Genomic DNA, 23,258 nt, shown 5'->3' on the forward strand with positions numbered 1-23,258 from the left:
CACCTGTAGAAGATAAAGCCCAGCTTTGTACTGATAAAGGACAGTCTCAGCAGAGAGCTTGGGGATAGCCTTGCTAACCAAGGGACAGGGAAATGTGGGATCTGTGTACATGGCAGGTGGTGGCCTAGAAGGAGCTAAAAAGGAACTTTAAAGTTATAGGGAGACCTCTGTCACAAGGAGAATCAGAACTTCTGAAATCAAAAGGGTTAAGAGATGCAGATACTCTTTCTACATAGTCACTGGTTGCTGCAATATCCACCAAAATGCTTTAGTATTCTCCCAGCCTGAAAATCATCCCTTTGTTGTACTTAACTGCTCAGACAAGAATGGGAACGAAGGTTAACAAATTAGCAAATGCCTAGGATAAAGAAGGCAAGTTCAGAAAACTCAAGAAAAGACGACTTATAGGTAAAGTTACTGCTTGGCATGGAGGAATAGAATATGGGTCAATTGTAGCAGAAGAAAGAGACAGCATGATTTTCAAAATACTGGAAACAGCAACAAACACTTCAAGTGGGAGGGGATGGACATAAACACACCGAAAACAAATAAAACCTCCATTAAAAAAAAAAAAAAAAAAAAAAAAAAACAATAATTGGGAAAAATAATAATGAAAAACAGCCTTGAAATCCAACAGAGACTGACAAATTGCATTGGTTCAGAACAGATTCTATGCCAGGATGCTTTTAAGTCACCCAATTTATACCCTTCTCTCCCCCCCGCCCCCAATACTATTATTATTGTTGTTGGTTTTTTTGAGTTGGACCACTTCAATACAGGGCTCCACAGAAGGAAGCAGTTGGAGGCTTTTTTTTTCAATCAGTTTAATGTGCAGTGCCTCTGTTTACCATAAAATGCATGAAATTCTACCTGACATCGCGAAAGACCCTTTTCAAAAATAAGAAGCACCATTAGCTTCTAAAAGCTTTTCGCACAGCTCAAGACCCAGGGGATAGATCCTTACACCAAGGATCCATCTCTTAACATTCTTTTGATAGAGTATTTCAGTCTTGCTGTGTATATATAAAGCTGTTTCACTGGTTTAGAGTGTACATGAAGCTGCTCCTCTAGGCCTCTCAGTATCATTTTTGATGATGATGAGCATCTTGGATGTTTTTGTAGGTGCTGTTGCAAGTTGTGGTCCAATGACATCACACAGCGGCCTTCTATTGCTCTATGGTAGGTAATCTGCATGAGATTTAAGCAGCTCTCGAATACTGGAGCTTTTAAGAATACCTGAATAACTCTATCAGTCATAATGACATGCTGAGCTGTATATACACAGTGCTGTGAAACAGTTGTTCATACTAAATGATAATATGCACCAGGGATAGCTGCACACAGGTTGGGGGGCATTAACTGAGTTTGGGAGCTGACTTCTAAGTGACCTGAAGACAGAAGAGGGAAGGTAGTAGCTCATGTTCTGTCTAACTAGAGAAAAGCTTGTTTGACTGTTAATTTTAAAACAGTCATGTTATAAAAGTTGGGGCATTCCCATGCAATTACTAAAGAGGCCGGTGGAGTAAATTAAATGGGGCTGAACTATGGTAGGATATAATGCAAACGGTAGAGGAGGAAAGGCAAGCAACTACTACATGCTATGTACAATACAGCTGAAAACAGCCTCTCCCTCTTGGTATCTTCTCCCAATCAGAAAATGTCCCAAGAGAAATCCAAGGAAAATCTTGAAAGAGATAAACATCACGCTTATCAAGCAGCTTCCATCTACAACCTGAGTGAGCATTATCTTGATTCCCTGTGCATTTCAACTCAGTTTCTTTCTGAAATACATTTCATCTTAGTTTTCCATTTGAGCTTAACAGAATAATTATGAAGTGGCACTTCAAAGAAAAAAAAAGCATATTTAGAGATCCTCTTGCTGTTGAGTATCTTCAGTTTTTGGAAAGGGCAGCAAGATGTGGTAGACTACTTCACAGTGATTTTAGCACAACTTTTCAGCAGTCATATATATATATGTATGTGTGATAGTTTTGCTCTAATTTCTGCAGAAAACAGAGCAACTTTAGTCACTTTGATCATAAGCCATAAGCTTCTTTTGGAAAAGGGCAATGGTGAGATTTGGAGTTTGCATAAACTGCTAGTGACCACTGCAATTTTGTCAGTGCCTCTACTGCACTGCCTCTGGTCCTCACTCAGTCCCAAGCTGAGCTTTCAAAGATCCATTAAAAACTGACTGCAGAATAATTACTGCAGTACTTGGCTCCAGATCTAACTTGGAAAGTGCAAAGTCATCAGCTCTACAAGCCATAAATTATCAGTTCTGGTCAGTCTCAGTGAAAAATATGTGAAAGCCACAGTTTCATTAGTGGTTGTCTAGACCTAGCTGAAACCCAATCCAATTAAAACAAAACCACACGATGAAAATGTTGTGTTATGTTTTCTCCAACAGACTGTGGTGTCTTAAATACCAAGGGCAACATGGATAAGGGTGGCTCTGAGACTGAGCAACACTCACCCTAGGCATGTTGGTGATGGTCTAATCCTAGCCTGAAAAGCAGGGAAGACATACTTAAACATTTATTATGTTATACTTAAACATTTACATACTGATAACATAAAGGCAACCTTGAACACTTCCCTTTTTGGAGCTCCATTCTCCCTTGCTTTGTGCGTGACTACAAGGAAAAAAAAAATTAGAAATAGCACTAACTGTCCAAACAGTAAACATATTGGTAAAACTATTTCATTTTTGAATTACCATTGAACATTTTCTGATTTGCATGTGCCCTCTGTACACTAATTTTTGCAATGCATTTTTGGCCTAAAGATGGTCTGTGAGCAAGTAGACTTCTTTTTTTGAAATCCAAGCCTTGCAGAGCATTTCACAGATAGCACATGAGCTGTTTCCATTACTTTGACTGAAACCAGGCTCTTTTTTTTTTTTTTTTTTTTTTTTTTTGCAAATAGCAGTGGTTTAGAGTTCAATATTTGCCTTCTTTAAACACTTTTATCTAAGATTAGCTGTTTCATAAACATTGTTCACCACAGATTTCTTTAAAACTACTTGCTGAAATACTCTAAGGTAAAAGTTCTGCTTGTAGATAAAATAATTCTACCTTTTATTATAACATGGACAAAAAGCACTTCCAGTTACTTGTCCAGCTGTGTTAAGAGAATATTAATCAAAAAAGTAAGAAACATTTATCCAGTTTATCCAGTAATGACTCCAGTCCTGTTGCTTTTAAGTACCTTGCAATCTTATCCAGGGCACGTTTCTATGAGGAAAGGATATACTGGTGCTCCTATTACAGAGACCAAGGGCAAGGCCTGGAGAGGCTACACAACCTTCTAAGGATGACCCAGAGCTTCAAACTGAAAGGAAAACACAACCACAGACTCCACTGTTTTTCTTATGAATACCCACCATCACCACCCATGAAGGAAAACTATTTTACTCACCAATCCTTGCCAACTAATACCACTCACCCCCCAACACCCTTTTTTTTTTTTTTTTTCCTCTCAGAAAATTAACTATTTGGAGTACAAGTGGTAAACTATCAATAGGCTGGTGTGATGTTTCAAACATCACAGACAAATAGGAAACATACAATTCAACTACAAAATGGGCCCATCCAGACCAAAATTCTGAGTAAAAATTATCAAAATTCAAGCAAATAAAACACACAGATTCTTATGTAAAATTTTCACTCTGTATTTTCAACTATGGCCAAGACTTAAACACAGGCTATATGTTCAATACATTCAATATACATGAACACTTAAATGGACCAAAAGATGGAGCCCGAAACACCCTCCTGATGCTCAAAATCTGATGGCAAGATATAATAAGGCAAAGATATTGTATGTCTCTAGGTGATAGTTGCCAGAGCAGAAAATAAAACCTGGATACCCGCATGGTGCTCTAGAAATGCAGATGCTTCAAAAGGCGAGTTCAGACACCCTGTGCGTTGAGCAGTAAAGGCTCAACCCTGAACGTTTCCAGGAGTGGTGTTGGTGGGAGGGGTTGGATGGTTCAAAGCTGCACCTCCTTTCACTGGAAGACTGTAGGATCACAACTGAGAAGGGTCTGCGGAAAGGAATGGACAAGTGAGCATTCAGAGTGGCACTTGGAGAGAGAACTGATCCAGGCAGTGTCTTTTAGGAATATTCCAGATATGGAATATTCTTTGTTCTACTCTCTGATGCTTTGTCTAGTTTCTGAATCCCAGTGGTACTAAGGTAAAATGTAGTTTGGCACATTGTGAAAAGTCCCAAACTATTGTGACAGATTTACTAAGGTAACGTTCTGTTAAAAAAAATAAAAATAAAATTAAAAAAAAACAAACAAAAACATGCTAGAGTCTTTACAAGTACACCCATTTACTTCAGCTTTGAAGTTAAAAAATCACTAATGCTTTAACAAGCTAAATATTTATAACAGCTTCTCTCATACATGCAATGCATAAAGCCTTCCAAATACTTGAACAAGCTAGAAATAGAGAAATATTCAAAGCTGAAAGAGCCATATTTGGGGGTGAAAAATGAAAATTGTTTAAAAACACCACCCTCAGTTAGAAGACAAATGACATATTTTAATGTATGTGCTATTTTAAGTTAAGTAGGCTGTAAGGATTATAGTTAGAATTTGGCCAGCATATCATACTTGCAGAAGAGAACAGCTGCCAGTAGTACAAATAAGTAAGCAATAGGAGCTCTGCAGAGACACTGCACCTATGGCCAACCCAGACCCTGAGCTCTGGAGCAACCTGTCTGCAGAGCTGGTGGTGTTCCTTCCTGCAGTATCTTGAATTTCCTTGTAACAAGGCATTCCCTGAAAACTATTTACTGTCCAAAATCATCTGCAAGATGTCCAAGGCATGCAAAGTAATTGTATTAATTTGTCTTAAAGGGTTCTTGTTCATTTTCTTCCTTTACTGGCATTTTTTCCTCACTCAGTATCAACAGTAATACTTGCTTTTATACCACTTGGATTTCTTCCCTAAACACCACAGCTCTCTGATTGCTATACTTTTGCAAAGTGCCAGCACAACAGCAGTATCAACAGGTGAAAGTCCTTGGCTGTTTTCAGCACATGCCTGTATTTTCTGCAGATATAAACCATTTTATGTGAGAAGTCAAGACGCTGGCAGAAACAGCCAAAATGTGTATTCCATTGGTGTTACAGCTGTCACTGCAATCAGCTGACAGAAGATGACAGAAAAGCTTATGGCTGAAGACATGACCACTCTTCTCTGTTTTGGGTACTCTGAACATCAACTCCCACTTCCTCTCTTGTCACAAAAAGCTGTTTTCTTTAATGTGAAAGACTGAAAGGGCCCATATTTGCTCTGCAGTCAATAAATCTCTCTTTATATTATTTTAATACATTATATATATTCCATTAGCCCATTTTCTGCAGCTTGAAAATTATGAGGGTCTGCAAAATACAAACTTATATTCCTTATAAAGTGGAGATAGCATTGTGGCATTTCTGTCCTTTGTTTCTCCCTGCTCTTGAAGGCTGTTTTTCAAATGCAGTATTTCTCTTCCCTGAAATTTCATGACAGATGGTGGGTGCGGATGGATATTAAGGCATTTTCAGAAAAAATGAAAGTGCATTTGACCATTCTTACAGACTCCTGAAGAACTCAAGCTCAGCAAGGCAGGGCAGGGCAGGGCACAGCAGGAAGGGCTGCTTCTCTCATGTCCCTTTGCTGTTAGGACTCAGCTGAGGTACTGAAAGCATTGAATGCTTTGTGATCAAACAAATAACACCTATTTTTTGTGTTAGTTGCTATTTCAGCAGCTCCAGATCATCTCCCTTCCTCAGTGAGTTGCACTATCTGAATGTTATTACATTCAGATATTTCTCCATATACATCAGTTCTACACATTTTCCTGTTGGGCTGGACAAGGGCCAGAACGAACAGCCTCTTTGTACAAGGTGCTATAGCAATTCTATATCAAATGATACAATCTGATTTCATCAAGACTGGCAAAAAAAATATTAAATGGCATTCTTCTTCATGCAATTGAGACAAAGAATGGTAACCATTTCACGATGCATCTACATAATCTAGATAATTTGGGAAAAGGGTACATGAAAGAAGATGAAAATAATATAAACAACTTTCTTCTTCTTCTTCAAATTTGGGTAGATTTATGCCAGTGTAATGTTGACTATAGTATCTTCCTCTCTTCTCATCAAGTCTGCTAAGATTTTCATGGTATATATCCAATGCCAAACCAGACTGACTTAAATAAGATTCTACAAGTATTTCCCAGAAATGGGAGACAAATTTTCTCCAGACTCCAGCTAGCAGCTTTATAATCACTTCCTTATTTCTGCATCTTTCAACACCACTGTTAACTGAATGCAATCTCTGCTTTGAGGAGATATATATCAATTATATAGAGAGGAAAGAGCTGTCTCTTCTCCACTGACCAAGATACGCTACTAGCCTTCCCTTTAACAGTTGTCATACACAGTAAGAGTTTCAAAAGGGATGGCAGAAAACTAACTGTCAAGACCACACAGTTGATAGGAGAATCTCCCATTATATAAATATGCTACACACACATAACATAGGTGAGTATTTCTGTGGAAGCATGCACTTGACATCCCATGTTATATTTATCCTAAACTAGTGTAGCTTCAGATGTACTTGTTCATACAACCCTCAGAACACTCATCGACTCTCAGTTAAAATACAAAGGCAGCTACTATGCCAAAAGGAGATGTTCTGTGAACTACTCTCAGCTGGGAGTCTCATTTTATGCATCTTACAGAAAGGCTTCTGAAAAACAGCACATTAACACAAAACAAATGATAACTGAACAGGGTACAAAGGGACTGTTCTCACAAATGTCTCATCAATAAACATCATAAAAGACTTGCGTCAAAAAATATTACTCCATCTACCAGCATACTCAAACCATAGTAAATAATGAAAACATAAATACAAGAACAATAAGGAAGACAAGCAGGGAGTACAAATGATATAATTGAAACACACATAAAGAAGCAAGGTTACCGGAGAAAATGGAAAGCATTGTCTTCAAGGGAAACTGTTCTGCTACAAGAGAAATTAATGCTGGGGATAAAAGTAAAATGCACGGACTCATTCTTTTATCAAGATGCTGGAGTTATGGGAACTGAGTTTTGCTGTTTGCAAAGAGTCACTTGCGAAAAGTAAGTTGACTTTATTTTTAGCTGAAGTACTTGCACATCTCACACTGTGGTGTGAGTGTGCTCATCGGAATTCAAGGAACTTTTGTTTCTGCAGTGTAACTCACTTCAGAATGCCTCTGTTCTTGAATGAGTGTATCCATACTGTCCATTTTGGTTTCAGCAGTCAACATTAAATTCACACAACTAGATTAACTGTCTGAAGTTCCTCCACACAGGCAGGCACTAAATGAGAATAGGGAACAGAGATACACCAAAGATGAAGAAAAGAGTAAGACAAAACTATAAAGCTCATTCTGTGTTGTGCTGCAGGCAACACTTGCCTCTAAAGATAAAAGTTAAGCATAAATGCAGTAGAACATTGTTAAATTCATTCAACATATACACAAAGCACATTTGAAAAAAAAAAAAAAAGATAAGATTCGTGTGAAAAAGGAATGCATTAAGAAACCGAGTTAATGATAAAAATTCACATCTATTTATGCAGCGTTCTTACCGCACACGCATTTTCTTTAATTAGAAGCAAACATCCACAAAAGAAATGTAACCTTGTAACTTATAATAGCTGAAGCACAAGCATAATTACTTGTGATGGAAACTCCAGATTACATGCTCTCATCTCTTGACCTTGCAGTCGACACGTTTCTCTCTAGCTGTAATTGATACCCACGTTTTAGGAGGGCAATAACTTTGCAGGGAATGTCAGTAAATATAGGTATTCTCACATCCTTGGTATTGACAAGTGCTGCAGGTCAAGTCCATGTTTAAGGCTGAGAGACACCAGCAGTTGGGCAGCCAGCACCTCTCTTTCCTATAGGCAAAGGTTGTGCACAGAAGTTCGGTGCAGACACCACTTCAAGCAGTGAAAAGGGCACTGGAAAGTTGACCCTTTTCTGAATACATCGTCCTTTTCCCACTTCAGAAATACACCTGCAGGTTTTTTCACATGACAGAGCTGTATCATCCCAATACTTGATACTCTGTGTGCAGAAGACAACGTTTTTGAGAAAGCTGTGCAAGTTTGCTTGCAGCTGGTGCTACCACCTACTGCTATGTATTAGGCTTGCCCTTATGCCTCCTATTAGGATCTGCAGATGGACTAATGGAATGGACAGAATGCAAGGAAGAAAACTATCCAAAATGCATTCTGTGAAATTTGGGAAAATATGAGATGAAAACTGAGTGGCCTCTTCTAATTGACTTATCATACTGCCAAAAAAGCAAATGCTTTGTAGGAAATGAAATACAAGCCTTGATAAACAAAAACTAAAAACAAAATAGGAAACTATTAGTCTTTGTCTTCTAGCAACTTAAGTTTAAACTATGCGTAAAAGTGTCAGCTTCAGTGGAAGTCCATCTATAGCAGCCATTCTAGACCACTGTCTTTCAGAGAGCACAGCACTCATGGCAGCTGGGAACAACAAACACCAAGCTGTAGTTTTGTACTGCATCAAATGTCCCTACTGCCAACTTTTCAGAGGTGCTCAGAACTCATTTTTGTCATTAATGAAAAGAATAGAATATTGGTATTTAGTACTTGTTGGAAATCAAGACTGTAACTTCACCATATTCCAGCTCTCCTGAAAATCTAGGGCTACCCGAGATGCTGCATAACAACGACTAATCCTCTAGTAGGAAACACTGGTAAATTAGAGCAAACTCCACTAACTGAAGCACTAATGTGATCAAGACTTTTGTCCTTCAAATTCCTTTGTTCTACAAGTTTACAAAAGGGAAAACGCAAGCAGCCAAAAAGAAAAATGTTAGCAACTGTTAGAAAGGGGAATTTATGTCCATCTCTGCTCTTCATCAGGTTAAAACTGACCAACTCTTCCTCCAACTTTGGCTATAGTCCATTACTATATCCATTGTGTCAACTGGCATAAACTCAGCTTTACTTCAAAACAGGACCAAATTGATCTTTCAGCTGTCTGAGCAATGACAAAAGGTAGCAACAAGCTTTGCCTTTGAGCTGCCTTCAGCGGCACTGGAGGGAGAAGTCCTTTCTGAAAGGCCAAAAGAAATAGGAACAGAATGATGCAAGAAGTAAACTAGAGAAATGCTGATTGTGAGATACTGAAATGTTATTTCCTGGAGTAATTATTTGCCTCACTGAGTGCAATGAAATCTGCAGTCCTAAGGTAGTTTGTCTCTTTATGCACCATTGTGCACCACACTTCTCCTATTAAGCAACACAACTGGACTGACATGCCTCTCCTCTTTAAGGCATTACTTAGAGAACTACCATAAACCAGGGCAAAGATGCAAAGCTGCGTAAAAAGGACTTATCTTCTGGGATATGACACAGGAGCCAAGAGGCAACAGCACTGGACAACCAACATGGGGCCACCCCTGCCATCACATCTGGTGTTGCTCAGCCTCTCACAGACCACTTCGCTATTCAAGGGCTTGTTTTCATTATTTTACTCTGGGTAATTGCAGCAGCTAACCATTCACTGACCCTGTTGTCCCATTCCTTTTCCATGTTGCTAGATTTTCTCCAAACACAACCAGGGAGGCCACCTGTAGAATCTAGGTAATTAAAACAGCTTTTAAGTACTTTCATGTTCTCAGAGCAAATGGAGGTGGGGAAGGGGTGGGAGGTGGGGAAGGGAACATTAGCAAGTGGGAATCCTGGGGCCTCTGGCAGGGTAAGGAGCGATTAGCAAGAAACCCAGCCAGCATCTCAGTCCCTGAAAAAACAGCAACCCGAAACGTACAGGGAAAACACACAGCAGGCAGTGCTGGACTGCAGCCATGCTTCTCCTCGTGCCAGAATAAGACCGTTTCTTGTGCCCTTTGATGGTAGGGGTTAGCACTACAAACAGGGCACAGTTCACATCAAAACCTGTACTCAGAGGCGTCTGTAACTTGAATAAAGAAATTTAGAAGTGAAAGGTCATGGCCCAATGCATAGAGTGCAGAAGGAAAGACGTAGTAACTTTTAGTTTGGCACCGGGATAATCTGCATACGCTGTGTACAAGACAGCAACACATGGCAGAATAGTTAGTTGACAAGTTAATAACTGTATTACTTACATAGGTACCTAAGCAAAACAAAAAGCATGCAAATCTGTATTTATTTTTTTTTTCAGTTTAAAAGGAACTTCTATAAGTAGATAATTCTAGAAACTGGTACTCACTAAACGTGCATGTTAGGGGAAAAATGCTGTTACCATTGAATTCTGGACCTTTAAAATTTAAAGCTCAAAGTCAACATAACAGGACACTGGTATTTCAAACTCTTGTGTATTAAAGGGCTTTCTCTCTCTCTATTTGTATGAATATACCTTGGAGGACTGTAGAGAGCTTTGAGTAAGTCCTAAAAGGAACGTGCTACTCCAGCTGTACATATGTTTCCATAACGAGACAAGTGTTAAATCTGTGAAGGCTTATACAACAGTGACTTCTGCTGTGAAAGCCTTGTCAAACAAGCATATAGGTTATTAAGGTTAAAGCTTCCTGGTATTGCTCTGATCACTCAAAACACTTAATATGCATTAAAATAGAACTTAACAATATGCTTCTGGCAGGAGCATTTATAAAATGAGAGGCCTCAGTTCCTGTTCTTGTGCCTACAGCAAGGGGTAAAGTGTCTATTTCAGGGGGACAAGAATGGAGGGTAAAAAAAAAAAAAAAAAAATTGTTTCTTCATGAGTCCCAGAACAAGAAGAACACAACTTGTTCCACTATCAGGAAATTGTAGACACTTCATTTTAAACAAAGATGGATTCAAGAACAGTTCTCAGAACCTATGTCTTATTCCATTGCGCTTTACCTGAGCTGAAAGCAGAGACAGTTTTAGGAAACTAATATTATGCTTTAATCGTCTGAACACTTATGGATATTTTTTTCCCAGGCTGAGTTCAATAACATGTTTAATACTCTTTGCCTCTTAAACAACAAACACACACCACTGCAGAATATAATAAAATAATTAGCATTGGTCGGTTCAGGAAGTCACTTTTTTTTTTTCCTTTTTAATTAAAAAACTCAAGTGGTTTCAAGAAAGTGCTTTAACTATGAGAAAAGAGCCATCAAATCCTCACAAGTTCTGCTACAGTTATATTCTGTAAAAACAATTACTACAGAACAAAAACCATCTGCTGCCTATAAATTACAAACAGTTAAATGCCCATCGGAAAATATTTATTTGACTAAACAAATGAACTGTCTGCAGCTCTCTGTGTTTAAAGCCAATTTCCTTGCTTGTGTATTTATGAATAGGTGGAAAATAACTCTGCATAGGCTATACACATTGAGCTAGTCAGCATAAACTGTCACAAAGGCTTTCCATTTTAAGTCATACCTTTTATAAGTATGACTTGACACCAAGCCAGTCAGCTTGATGCTCTCTCATGCTTTTTGCATACTTTAGACACTAGATTACTATTGTCTGGTCTCAACTAAAGGTCTATGGCCATACAAGGCTTAGTATGCCTTCATCAATTTAGAGTGATTGTTATAAAATAGCCCATATTAGGCATTTTGAATTAACACACTAGTAACACTGGATTTACAGATAAGAAATATGCCATGTTTTTTTCAATCTCCTCAGAACCCTCATTATTGGAACTCTCATTAGTTGTGGGTTGTAGACTACTGCTTACACTATTTTAAGATTCAGTCTCTTTGTGCTTTCATGTAATGTGTGAAAGCTGTTGATGTAGAGTCATCACTAACATTGCAAATTCTCACCATTGATCTTGCTAACACTTTGTCTTAAAGAAGAAATTGTCATGGAATAAGCATTCTTTTATTTTCTTTATTCTAAACATAACTATCTGGCTTAGCTCTTGGTTATTGAAGTACTTCATAATATACAAAAAAACTGTCAGGCTTGTGACCTTGAGGATGACAGTTTAAAACTCTACTCAGTCTTCCAAGAAAAACAAATGACTATAAATGAAATGTTGATGAAATGTTGTAACTAAAATAAATAGTCAATTGGCATAAAGGGATTTTTTTTTTTTTTCAAATTTGAAAATCAGATTTGATAAATGCCAATGATCTATCAAGTACTATTAATTCTTTTTTAAAAAACAAAACAAAAACTTTTAAAGGTCTTTTTTTTTTTTTTTTTTTTTTTTTTTAAATCTTGTAGCTTTGGTACTAGCAATATTAACATACTGGGAAAAGCAAGGCTTAGTCTCACACTCATCAGAATTGTTTCTCCCTCTAATCACTGCATTCTGTCTACTATGTACACTAAATATCCCCAAACAAAACTCTTAGTGATGGGTTAATGGGTTATCCAGTATAACTCAATTTTTCAACAGCTGGCTTGAGACACATTTACAAGTGTCCTTTCTCTTTCAAATATTATTAAATATCTAGCTTCTATTACTGTAAAGATTGAAAAGCTGCAAGCCCCTTTGACATGTCATGGGTTAAGATGCCCTGAAATCACTGGCCAATACCTTGATTCAGATGGGGGGAAAAACATTTGTGTTGAGAACAGGCAAAGGAAAGTGAAAATGAGATATTTTCTGGGAGAAGCAAAAAAATAAAAAATTAAAATCATGCAAACAGTGCATACCATAAAATTGGATGAAGCAGAACAACAGCCCTCCTGCTGCTGAAACTGAATGTCCTATTTCAACACTTACCAAATGAAATACTTCATTTTCAGTATATTGAAAATATAATTTCATTTACATTTTCTAAATATAACTTTCAGACTCGTACCAGTTTTTTAAATTGTTATAGTAAAAATTGAATAAGGCTAAGTGAAAAACAGAACACTTTTTTTTTTTCTTAATGTACATAATCTATCAGCTTCATTCTAAACAATTTGATAGTTTTTCTGTTTCATTTTTACTAAGAAACCCTAAATCAGCCACTTACCTATCTGTAGTACCACTGACTTCTAAGAAGTATTCTTGTTGTGTATTATATTTGCAGAATTACATATAAAAACAACAACAATAAAAAAGGAACACCATACCTTTTATATATTCTGATGGGAAGCCCACACTGGACAGGTTAGCTGGCCTTTTATTTTTCCACTGAGGAACAGAACATCAGTTTGGAAGGACTATAGAACCGTGAATTCATATTATCAAGCAGGCCAATTTAATGATGGAACAAACCCTTACTTAAACAAACAGATCTGACAAGTAGCATGGGACAACAGAAAGACACACACTCACACACACAAAAATAACATTAAAAAAAAATTATTTTGCATCTGGTATACTTGAAAAAGTGTCCCTGGATTAAAGAGCTCCTTTAAGAATTCAATGGAAAACTGACAGTTTTAAACCACACAGTAAGACTGTAGCATAGCCAGAAACTTTTTGTAAATGGAACCTTCATTGCTCCAATCAATGTAATTGCTCTGCAATAGAAGAGAACAACTCTGTTCTTTTGCAAATGTTAACTTCATTTAATGACTTGAAAGTCACATTTCCATTTGCTCATGTGGTAGCAAACCTTAGTTATTCGAAGTACCTTCATTCAACCTATAAAAGGCACAGAGAAGAGCTTGCAGGAATGAAGAATCTACTATATGAGAGACAACAGGTAAGTTTGTTTATCTTAGTAAAACAAAAGCTGAAAGTGCTCTGCATCATCAAAGACATACTGAGACAGTGAAGTTAAAATAGACCAAGAACAAATAAGCATTAAGGTGCCACTGATGCATTCAGTCTGGACACAAGATGATTTCTAAAAATAAGGTAGTTTGAAAGTCATTATCAAAGTACTGAAAGCAAAAAAGAAAATTACTTTAGAACTCTGGCGTAATTGTTTAACAAAAGCATTTCTATATCTGAACAGAACTCGCAGTAAAAGAACCAAAACGGATCTTAAGGGACCTTAACCTGTAACATCCAACAACCGTTGTTGTTTGTCACACTGTGTATTGCAGACTAAAGAGTGATAACACATAGGAATTAGAGTAAGAATTGGGCTTCAGTGCAAAAGCAGGGTGGGGAAGAAACAAGACAAACATGGCTACTTCAGGTGAATTCCAGCACTTCAGAACTCATCAACTGACCTCTTGTAACTTCAGTAGCATCCTAAATTAGAGCAAACAAAATTAGAGCAAAAGTGGTTTATTTCTCCTGAAGCACCATTTTTTGATCTCGATAATTTTACCAAGTCGTTCAGCTATACTTCTGCATACCTTACCAGTGCAGTGTGACTGCAGAATGAGAACAGTGTAGACAGAAATCAAAATCAATTCAAAAACTGCAGCCTCTGAAAGCCAACAGAGGTCACAAAACCCTAAGGCAGGTGTGTGTACTTCCTCAAGTTGTCTTCTGTTGCTTACCAAGTCAGTTCTTTTACAAATGTAGTGCTGACACTACTGGAAATAGAGCAAGGCATCTCCTTCAGAAACTGCAGACTTGGAAGCCTTGCTAAAACATTAGGTCAGTTCCTACTGCTCACAAGATCCTCAACAATGAGTATAACGAGTGTCTAGAATCAAATCAGTAATTAATACTCAACTGCACAGCATGCTTTACAAAGCAGGCTTTACATAACATCCTAAAATACTTTAACATTAGATAACAGGGTGAGGAAGAGAGAGATTAGGTTGCATCAGCAATGTAAAAAAAACGAACAACTCAGCGTTTAGGTAAGAAGTAATGGAGCACTGATGCAAGTGATGCATGAAGAAAGGAAATGGTGCTAACACTAAGTCTGCACTGAAAGACACACCTTGACAGAGGATTCACATACTAAAGGTAGCAAGACTAGAGGAAAGAGAAACTAAAGCTGCATCTAATTAAAGCTGCATCTAATTGTAAAAGAGGGACCTTGTGATGTATCCTTAACAAAGTTCTTAGATAAACCTATTCCAAGGAAAATTTCATGGAATACTTACTGAAGTTAATGTGTCTGTGTATATATGTACACAGCAGCCAGGAAATGACAAATGAAAAATGCAGCAGCAATTGCTGGTCAGAAACCCCATTTTAGAAGCATTCTACTCTATTTTCTGTGCTATCCTAGAAAATGGAAAGCTGTCTCATCAAAAGGACAAGGTTTCCCCTGAGGAAAAAAACATCTGTATGCTCTTTTGAAGCACCAAGTGACCTCAGAGGACTTAGACAGCCAAGGCACAGTGTGAAGCCCTGGAAGGCTCAGAACTGCCACCATGCCCTCTAAGTCATCTGAGCACACTGGGGCCAGGACTGGAAACATCTTCCTAGGGTTAATTCATGTCAAGATGGTCTGAAGTGTTCGGAAGTATCACATGGAAGAAAACAGCTGTGGATTGAAGCCAGTGCAGCCCCACACTTCTGAACTCAGTGTCTCCTGGAGTTCAAATCATGTGTCTCTGAGGGAAACTCTGCCATGTAAGGTCGAAGGATAGGGAAGGGAAGGATATGCAATTGTTCTTACAACTTCATTTGGGTTAGACTGGGGCTGTAAAATAGTCACTCTGGAACCAACTACGTGGTGCCACCCTGAAAAATGAATTCTAAATAATTGAACTGCAAATCAGTCACAGCAGGTCTCAACAGCTCACACCATAATTGTGGCTATTAAACACACATTTTTCACTACAGAACAAGTCAGGGTATAAAAGTCTGAGTAATCTCTTCACATTTGAATTTTAGAAAAACATTTGCAGCCAGAAGCTGCACAAGGTCAGACAGTTCAACCAGCTCCACATATAAGCTGCAATGATTTGTAGCCATGGGACCAACCTTAAGGGTTACTGAGGACTTGCAGCTTGTATCACCATCCTGGAACTCCACTCCATATACCTGTGTTCTTCAGAAATTGTACTAATTTATCTTGGCATCACAAACCTATTTGATACTAATATAATAAAAGCAATTGCTAGCATTTTCAAATCATATCTTCACAGGAGAAAATAAGTTTCTCTCTCATATGTGAGTCTATAACATACCTTAGGACCTTTTGGTTGATTTTACTGAAATCAAAAATTTTTAAGTAATTGTAACTACAAAACTACAGGATACAAAATCATACTTAGACCCCTTACCCATATGTTGTGGTTTAACCCATAAGACAGCTAAGCACCACACAGCTGTTCGTTCACCCCTCACCCATCCCCAGTGGGACGGGGGAAAGAATTGTGGTAAAAAAAGTAAAAGCTTGTAGGTTGAGATAAAGACATTTTACTAGGATAGAAAAGAGAGAGAAATAATAACAACAATAATAAATAGTAATGATAATATGTACAAAGCAAGCGATGCACAGTGCAATTGCTCACCACCTGCTGACCACTGCCCAGCCCGTCCCTGAGCAGTGGTCCCCCACCCGGCCAGCCACCCCATATTAATTGTTCAGCATGACATTACATGGTATGGAATACCCCTTCGGTCGGTTCGGGTCAGCTGTCCTGGTTGCATCCCCTCCCAGCTTCTTGTGCACCCCTAGCCTCCTCACTGGCAGGGCAGTAAGAGAAGCAAGTCCTTGACTTAGTGTTCTAGCACTGCTCTGCAACGATTAACAGGCATCAGCCTGTTATCATCCTTATTTTCACCCTAAATCCAAAACACAGCACCATACCAGCCACAATGATGAAAATTAACTCTAACCTAGCTGAAACCAGGACACCATATTTGGATGGAATGACGCATTTTCAGACTTCTGTTGCTTGCACTATGTAAACATCAGAAAAATTCAAAACACACTCAGGTTTGTCACAGGTTGGCTGTAAATAGTCTTAATTGTGTTAACCAATTAGAGGATTTGAGTAAAGTTTAGTACTTGAAGAGTAGTCAGATCTGGCTCATTAGGAAGTTATGATTATTTCAAATGACTACCATTATTTCTAATGAGATAAGTTGGATCTGTACCAAAACCAGAAGCAGACGTTCTGGGAAAAGGGTCACTTGCTCTGCAGAGCAAAGTCACTGTTTCCAGAAAGCCAATGATCCCCTGCCTTTAGAGGACAGGAAGTATTACATGAAAAAAGCATTCCCACCTGCCCTGAGAAAACAAAACAAAAGAAAAAAAATTAAAAAGGCCTTTACAAATCAAAGTGAAACATTACCAGATATTTGAAAGCATCTAGCATTGAATGACCAGGTTCCAATCTTACAGAAATCACTGTAATCTGTCAGATGTGCATCATGTATCGGGATTAAATTGAGAGGCAAATCTTATACAGGAAAACTCATTGCAAGCTCATACTTGGATAAGATACACTACAATCGAAGTACCTTTAAAGTTCCTTTCTCACTGTTTTTAAACTAAATTACTATATGAAATGAATATAATACATAAAAGAAAACATTTTCAGTACTGGAAGTTGTTTTGTAGGTTTACAGTACTGAAAATATTTTGAGTTTTTTTATTCACAATATCCTTTTAAGCACAATTTACTTGAAGAAAAAAAAATCCATCTAGACAGCTTTTTTATTTAAAGTTAAAAAGTTAGCCTAAAATTACTCAAAGAGAAAAAAATTGTTTGTTAAAATAGTGCTAAACAATCCCAAATTAAGCTAGTACATTCGCACTTCAGTGACAAATCCCCTATTCACCTGGTTTTTTGGTTGCACTATTTAGGTTGTGACAGCAAAAGCAGTAGTCTTTAGTAGTCTTCGAATACTAAAAGGAAAAGAACGCAACTGGAATAATTGTTTGCTATCAAACAATCATCAAAAATGTACTTCTTCCGTGAAGAACGCTGAGATATTTTCTAAGCAAAATGACAGAGAATTAAGGCTGAAAAAAATAAAACATCTTTCTTCAAAAGCAACCAAATAAATAAAAAAACACTTCACATCAATTGACACAGCAGATATAACAATATTTAGATATAACAGAATTTAAAGGAAGAATCCAAACACCTTTTTTTATTTTGTTGAGTTTCTGCAGTTCTGGGACCATTACTGAATCAGTGCACAACACTGAAGTCTGCATTGTTGGATATTTGTATTTTTCACAGATGTCTCTTCAATTTCCAAATGAGTGCACATTTCTCCAGTGTCAGCATATTTTAAAAGAAATCACCCATTGTGGAATAGAAATATTAGAAATTATATGCAGCCTTAAGCATAATTTTAGAAAAGATTATAACACTTCAACCATGAATACATCTATCTCAGATGCATCTAGGAAAGCTGTTCAAGACTGCTTAGCACAATGATTGGCATTCACTGAAAGGGATTATGATATGGCCTCACAATTTATCAGACTCTGAAAAAAGACCCTTGTCTGATGCAGAGGAGTTGGAGCTGCTGGACCGTAACTCTGTATGTAACAAACCCTTGCCCTGCAATTCAGGTCAACGTGAACAGAATGCAAAGGTTTGTAAGTACGTAGACAGATGCTTGTCAACAACAGATCATACAGATGGGACACAGTATCTTCAGCCATTTTATGCCAGTTTAGCTATGGGAAATAAAGTAAAAAGTTAACTCCATACCTACAGCACACATGGCAGTTTAAAAGCAGGAGTGTGACATTTGCAGATTTTGTCATATAACTACATTACCTTTAAAGGATTTACAAAATAACCACAGAGCTATATTCTTTATTTGAAGACCTGTACAAAGTTATTGTTTTCGGAACAATGGCCAAATCTAGCTCCAGCATGTAGTATTATAAAATAAAATGGTGTGTCAGGTAACTCTTAATCTGAACTGAAGGAAATTTATTCTGTGTTTAACCAAGCCTTCAGTTCTACTTCCTTGTGATCAGAAGGCATGCATGGTATGGCTTTTTTTTTTTTTAACTGACCTTCCAAAGCCTGAGTATTCTCATTCTCTTTGTCCTCTATTTGAAGATGGTGTACAAGTTCTGTAGTCAGATTACTGGAAGACTGATTTTCTTCCAGTCTGGTTCATGCTCAAGTTGACCATTTAGTATTTGAGAATAAAACAACTGATAAAAAGAAAAAATAATACAAAATAATTACCTTCTCTAAAGTTTAACATAACTCAATGAACAAACCATGTTGGTTTATTTGAACTGTAAAAACAGAGGTACAGAATACAGGTACAGAGTACCTTAAGGCTATTAATAAATGTTTTGGCAATCTGGGTTTCACCTGAACACAGGGCAGGAATTCTCAGTGACACTCTCTTCAAAATAACAGGAATAGATTTGTTCTCCCATCAAACCCTGCATTTTTAAATAAAAAAAAAAAATCTACTTAAAATCCTTATGTGCCACTTGAACACAAAACGTTAAAAATCTGCAAAGAGAAACCAAAATGTCCTTTCTTGCAACCTGCTGTTTTTAACGTCTTTGGTATTTATGGCTTTTAGCTATTTTATTTGGTATTTATGGCCCTGTGCACAAGGCAGGGGCAAAAAGACAAAACCAAAATTTGTTTCTTTCAAGGTGGACACTTGTACCTATATACATTAATTTTAGGCAAGAGATAAAACTATGTATTGGACTCTAAACAGAGTCAAACAGGCCATGAGGTATAAACACCTTTTACACACAAGTCAAGTTACAGAAATTGACCTTTATTTTGCTTATAATCAGTTTCTTTAACCTTTTTTTAATACAAAGTGACGTTATTTTAGTACAGAAAATCCATGTCAGAACAGTACCAGTTTAAGTTGTACCATCGTAGTCCACTCTGACCTCAAACTTTAAAAAACAAGCTAAAAGGAGATAAAAGAAAAACTGCTATCCCTCACCATACTTTGATTAGTAATTCATCCATGCCACCTTCTTAATTTATATATATATACACAGTATTATAACAGTATGGTTTAATACTATATAAAATAATACTGTATACATATATTTTGTATGTATTACAGTTCAAAAATACTCTCTATATAGTAGATAACTATATATAGTATTTTGAACTATAAAATAGCATCTGTAAAACAATTTATGTTTTGGACCAAATCTTTCTTTGAAGACCTGTACAAGAAGAATCCCTTTTTATTTACTTAAACAAGCTGCAAACAAACAAAACTGCAGGCTGTAGTGTAAAACTAGAAACCTCTACATAATGAAATGTTAGGAACAGAGATTGAGAAGCAGTTCTACTCAAATAATATTTAAAAACAATTAAAATACAGTACTCAAAAAACATGGCACAGAGACAGAAGAGACAGGTAGAAAACCTGTGTTAGGAACACAGAGTCAGAAGTGCAAAAAAAAAAAAAAAAAAAAAAGGAACTGATACAATGGAGTTTGGTACAACAGGTAAATAAGTATTGCAACCAAAACTAAATGATCACTTTTTACAGTGAAAACATTAACAATTCAGTACCTTCCTAAAGGCTTTTAATCAAAACCCTAAACCTGCGGCTGGTCTTAAATAAAAAAAAAAAAAAAATCCATGTGAATGCTACACACTGGAATACAAAGATAAGAATTACCCTGCAAAATTGCACCAACATAAGCTTTCCATATTTACAGTATCTAAAAGAGACAGGGCACAGCATGCTAGGCCTAGCTTAGGACTGGTCTCCACCAGTATTTAAACCAGGCCCAACAACCAAAAACCATTATTTCTCAACACATGTTAAGCTTGGATTGTTCAGATATATTACGACGTTTAAATATTAGATTCATGCATTAAACAAGAAACAGTATCTTTGACAGACAAGTGTTGACATAATACAAACAGTGGTCTGCCCCGCAGAGGAGTGTACTTCCTTCTGAGCTTACTCCCAAGACGTACCGATAAAATCCCACATTATTATCTGGTTGTCAAGTAAATGTGCTTAGAAATAGTAAAAATCGCAAGTAAGAGTCACGTTGCGCATAAACCATTCACTCAGAATTTCACTCTGTTGTGGAGAGTTACCTCATTACATGAAAGGACACAGAGTTTAAAAAAAAAAATAGGACATTCAAGTAAACAGCAACATCCAAATACTTAGAAAAGGTTTTGTAAACTGGTCATTCTACAGGGTTTTGCAGCATTGCTAAATCCATTATTTACGGAGAAGTACACACAGGTTGCACACCACATGACAACCTGTCACATGTACGCGTACAATGAGACAAGCTCGGTGAAGTGATGAACCCCTTCCCACGTGCCTCGTGTTTTGTTTTTTGTTTTTGTGTTCAGTGTTACTGTTCCCCTTCATGAAACAGAAATCACTTATATCTTTATAAAGACAGAAATGGACAGAGTCCATTGGATAGAAAGTTAGTTGGTTATTTACACCTGCAAAGCAGTTTCACAGCAAAATAAATCTACAGTGGGCCAGCTGGGATCCACAGGACTTTGTTTTGTTCTTGATCAACAGTTGTCATAATCTGAGTGCAAATGCTTGAAAGGGCTCCTCCCTGGACAATGCCTAGAGAAAAAGATAGCCCCCCAAAGAAAAAAAAAAATTAGGCTGAAAAACAGTTATGATTAAGTATGAAGACCAGTCTTAAGCATTTTTCTGCTGAGTGTTTATCAACATATCAGAATTAATTTGCCCAATTCAATATCTGCCAGATGCATGACCATTGAGACAGGGAGAAGAATAAACAGAGCAAGGAGGTCAAACATTCAGTACACAGTCTCTTCTGCTAGCTGTTAAAACAGCTCTGGAAAGCAGTAGAACTGATGGCTATAATCAACTAAGACAATTGTTTTTTTAGAGCCCTCCCATGTGCTATTTTCAGACACATCAGGTGGCGAAGTTTAAGTCTAAAGATGGTCAGAAACTACTATAATAAACCTCTGTTCAGCATGTGGTGCTAAGAGTTTTGTATTTATGTGATAATATACATAGAGACTATAGCTGTAGCAACTAGGCACTATTTACAAATATTAAAATCAAATTATGAAGCAGCTCACAAAGTTGAAGTAAAACAAAACAGCCACGGTTGCTACCCCAACTCTTATCGACAACTACATTCAAGGAATAGAAGGCCAACTGGAAGCAAATCTCTGAAAATGAATTAAAAGTTAAACAAAGAACACCTTATATTCTACCCTTGATAAAGATAACAGTCACAAGAAGTAAAATACTAACACTGACAGCAAGGGAGAATATAGGAGCTTTAAGACATAAAAGGTAAGGAACTTCAGGACTTAAATGTGTCAGCAAAGCCTCTGGCCACAGCTAACGCTAATGCTGGAAGACTATGCCAAACCTTATAAAACTTAAGGCGTAATTCCCATTTCTGAAAATACAGATTTTATTCTTATGTAAAGAAGTAATTGATTCTGCAGTTTATACTATAATTAAGGATGTCACATGATTTTGGCTACAGAACGTGCTACCAGTAAGGTCTACGAAAGGTGACAAAGCAGTTAGGCAGTGACTCAGGTAACAAATTGTGCTTAAAATTTGGTGCAGACAACAAAGGCACTTTAATGAGTCAAAAAATGTACTTGATGAAGTAGTTGCGGAACTCAGGTTGTAAAGTATACCATACAACTAACTTCATGAGGAAGCTACTGTATCCAACATGCTAGTCTAATGCACCAAATCACAATTGCAGTAAGCTTACATGTCAGTGCAGTTTCAACAGGAAACCTGACTAACAGCATCTGGAAAAGCTGATGACAGCTTGAGTTCATTACACTTGACACTAACAGAGAGAGGCCCTTCCCGCAGGCAACTAAGAAGGTACAGGTAGCACCTTGTTCAAGGGAGTCCACTTCCACTATCAGGGTGCAAATGGAATGTAACAAATGATTTAACAAGGAGCAGATGATAACGTATAGTTCTACAATATGGCCATGCGCAAATTAAGTTCTGTGAACATTTACTCAGTATAATTTAAATGAACAATTGCCTTGCTATTACATACCAGGGAACCAGCTTGGTTGAGGATGTGCAACTTCTCTCAGGATACATGGATGGATAGCTTTGCGCTAAATGCATCCACTCCCCTGCACTCGGCAGGTATGTCTCACAAACAATTCAGTAAGAAACCCATTGTTTTGGGGGTGAGGAGTTGGGTTCTGGGTGTGTTTCAAAACACTTCTGTAAGGAACCCATTGTTTTGGGGGTGAGGGGTTGGGTTCTGGCTGGTTTGGGCTTTTTTTTTTTTTTTATAGGCTCTGTTGCCATTCAAGTCAAGATGGATAAAATTTCATCCTTACTCTTTTGAATGTAATGTAGAACCACATGGAAATTTACTCTGAAATAAGACAAGGCAGCCTTCAAATACAGCAACATTTCTCTGCTGAGCAGCTTATTAACTTTAATCCAAGGTTCAGGTAACACACTTTAAGATGTTAAAAAGGTCT

General features: G+C 37.4%; 1 protein-coding gene across 1 annotated transcript in view; it reads right to left on the reverse strand.

The window, feature by feature from the left end:
• Positions 1-19,349: 19,349 nt before the first annotated feature.
• The window catches only part of DLG5 (discs large MAGUK scaffold protein 5), a 108,807-nt gene continuing 104,898 nt past the window's right edge, over positions 19,350-23,258 (reverse strand). The window contains exon 33 of the mRNA XM_082765353.1: positions 19,350-21,363. Coding sequence (XP_082621479.1) covers positions 21,260-21,363 — 104 coding nt within the window. The 3' untranslated portion in view covers positions 19,350-21,259. The remainder of the gene's footprint in view (positions 21,364-23,258) is intronic.

The sequence above is a fragment of the Aythya marila genome, assembly GCF_965140915.1.
Source record: "Aythya marila genome assembly, chromosome: 7".
Lineage (NCBI taxonomy): Eukaryota > Metazoa > Chordata > Aves > Anseriformes > Anatidae > Aythya > Aythya marila.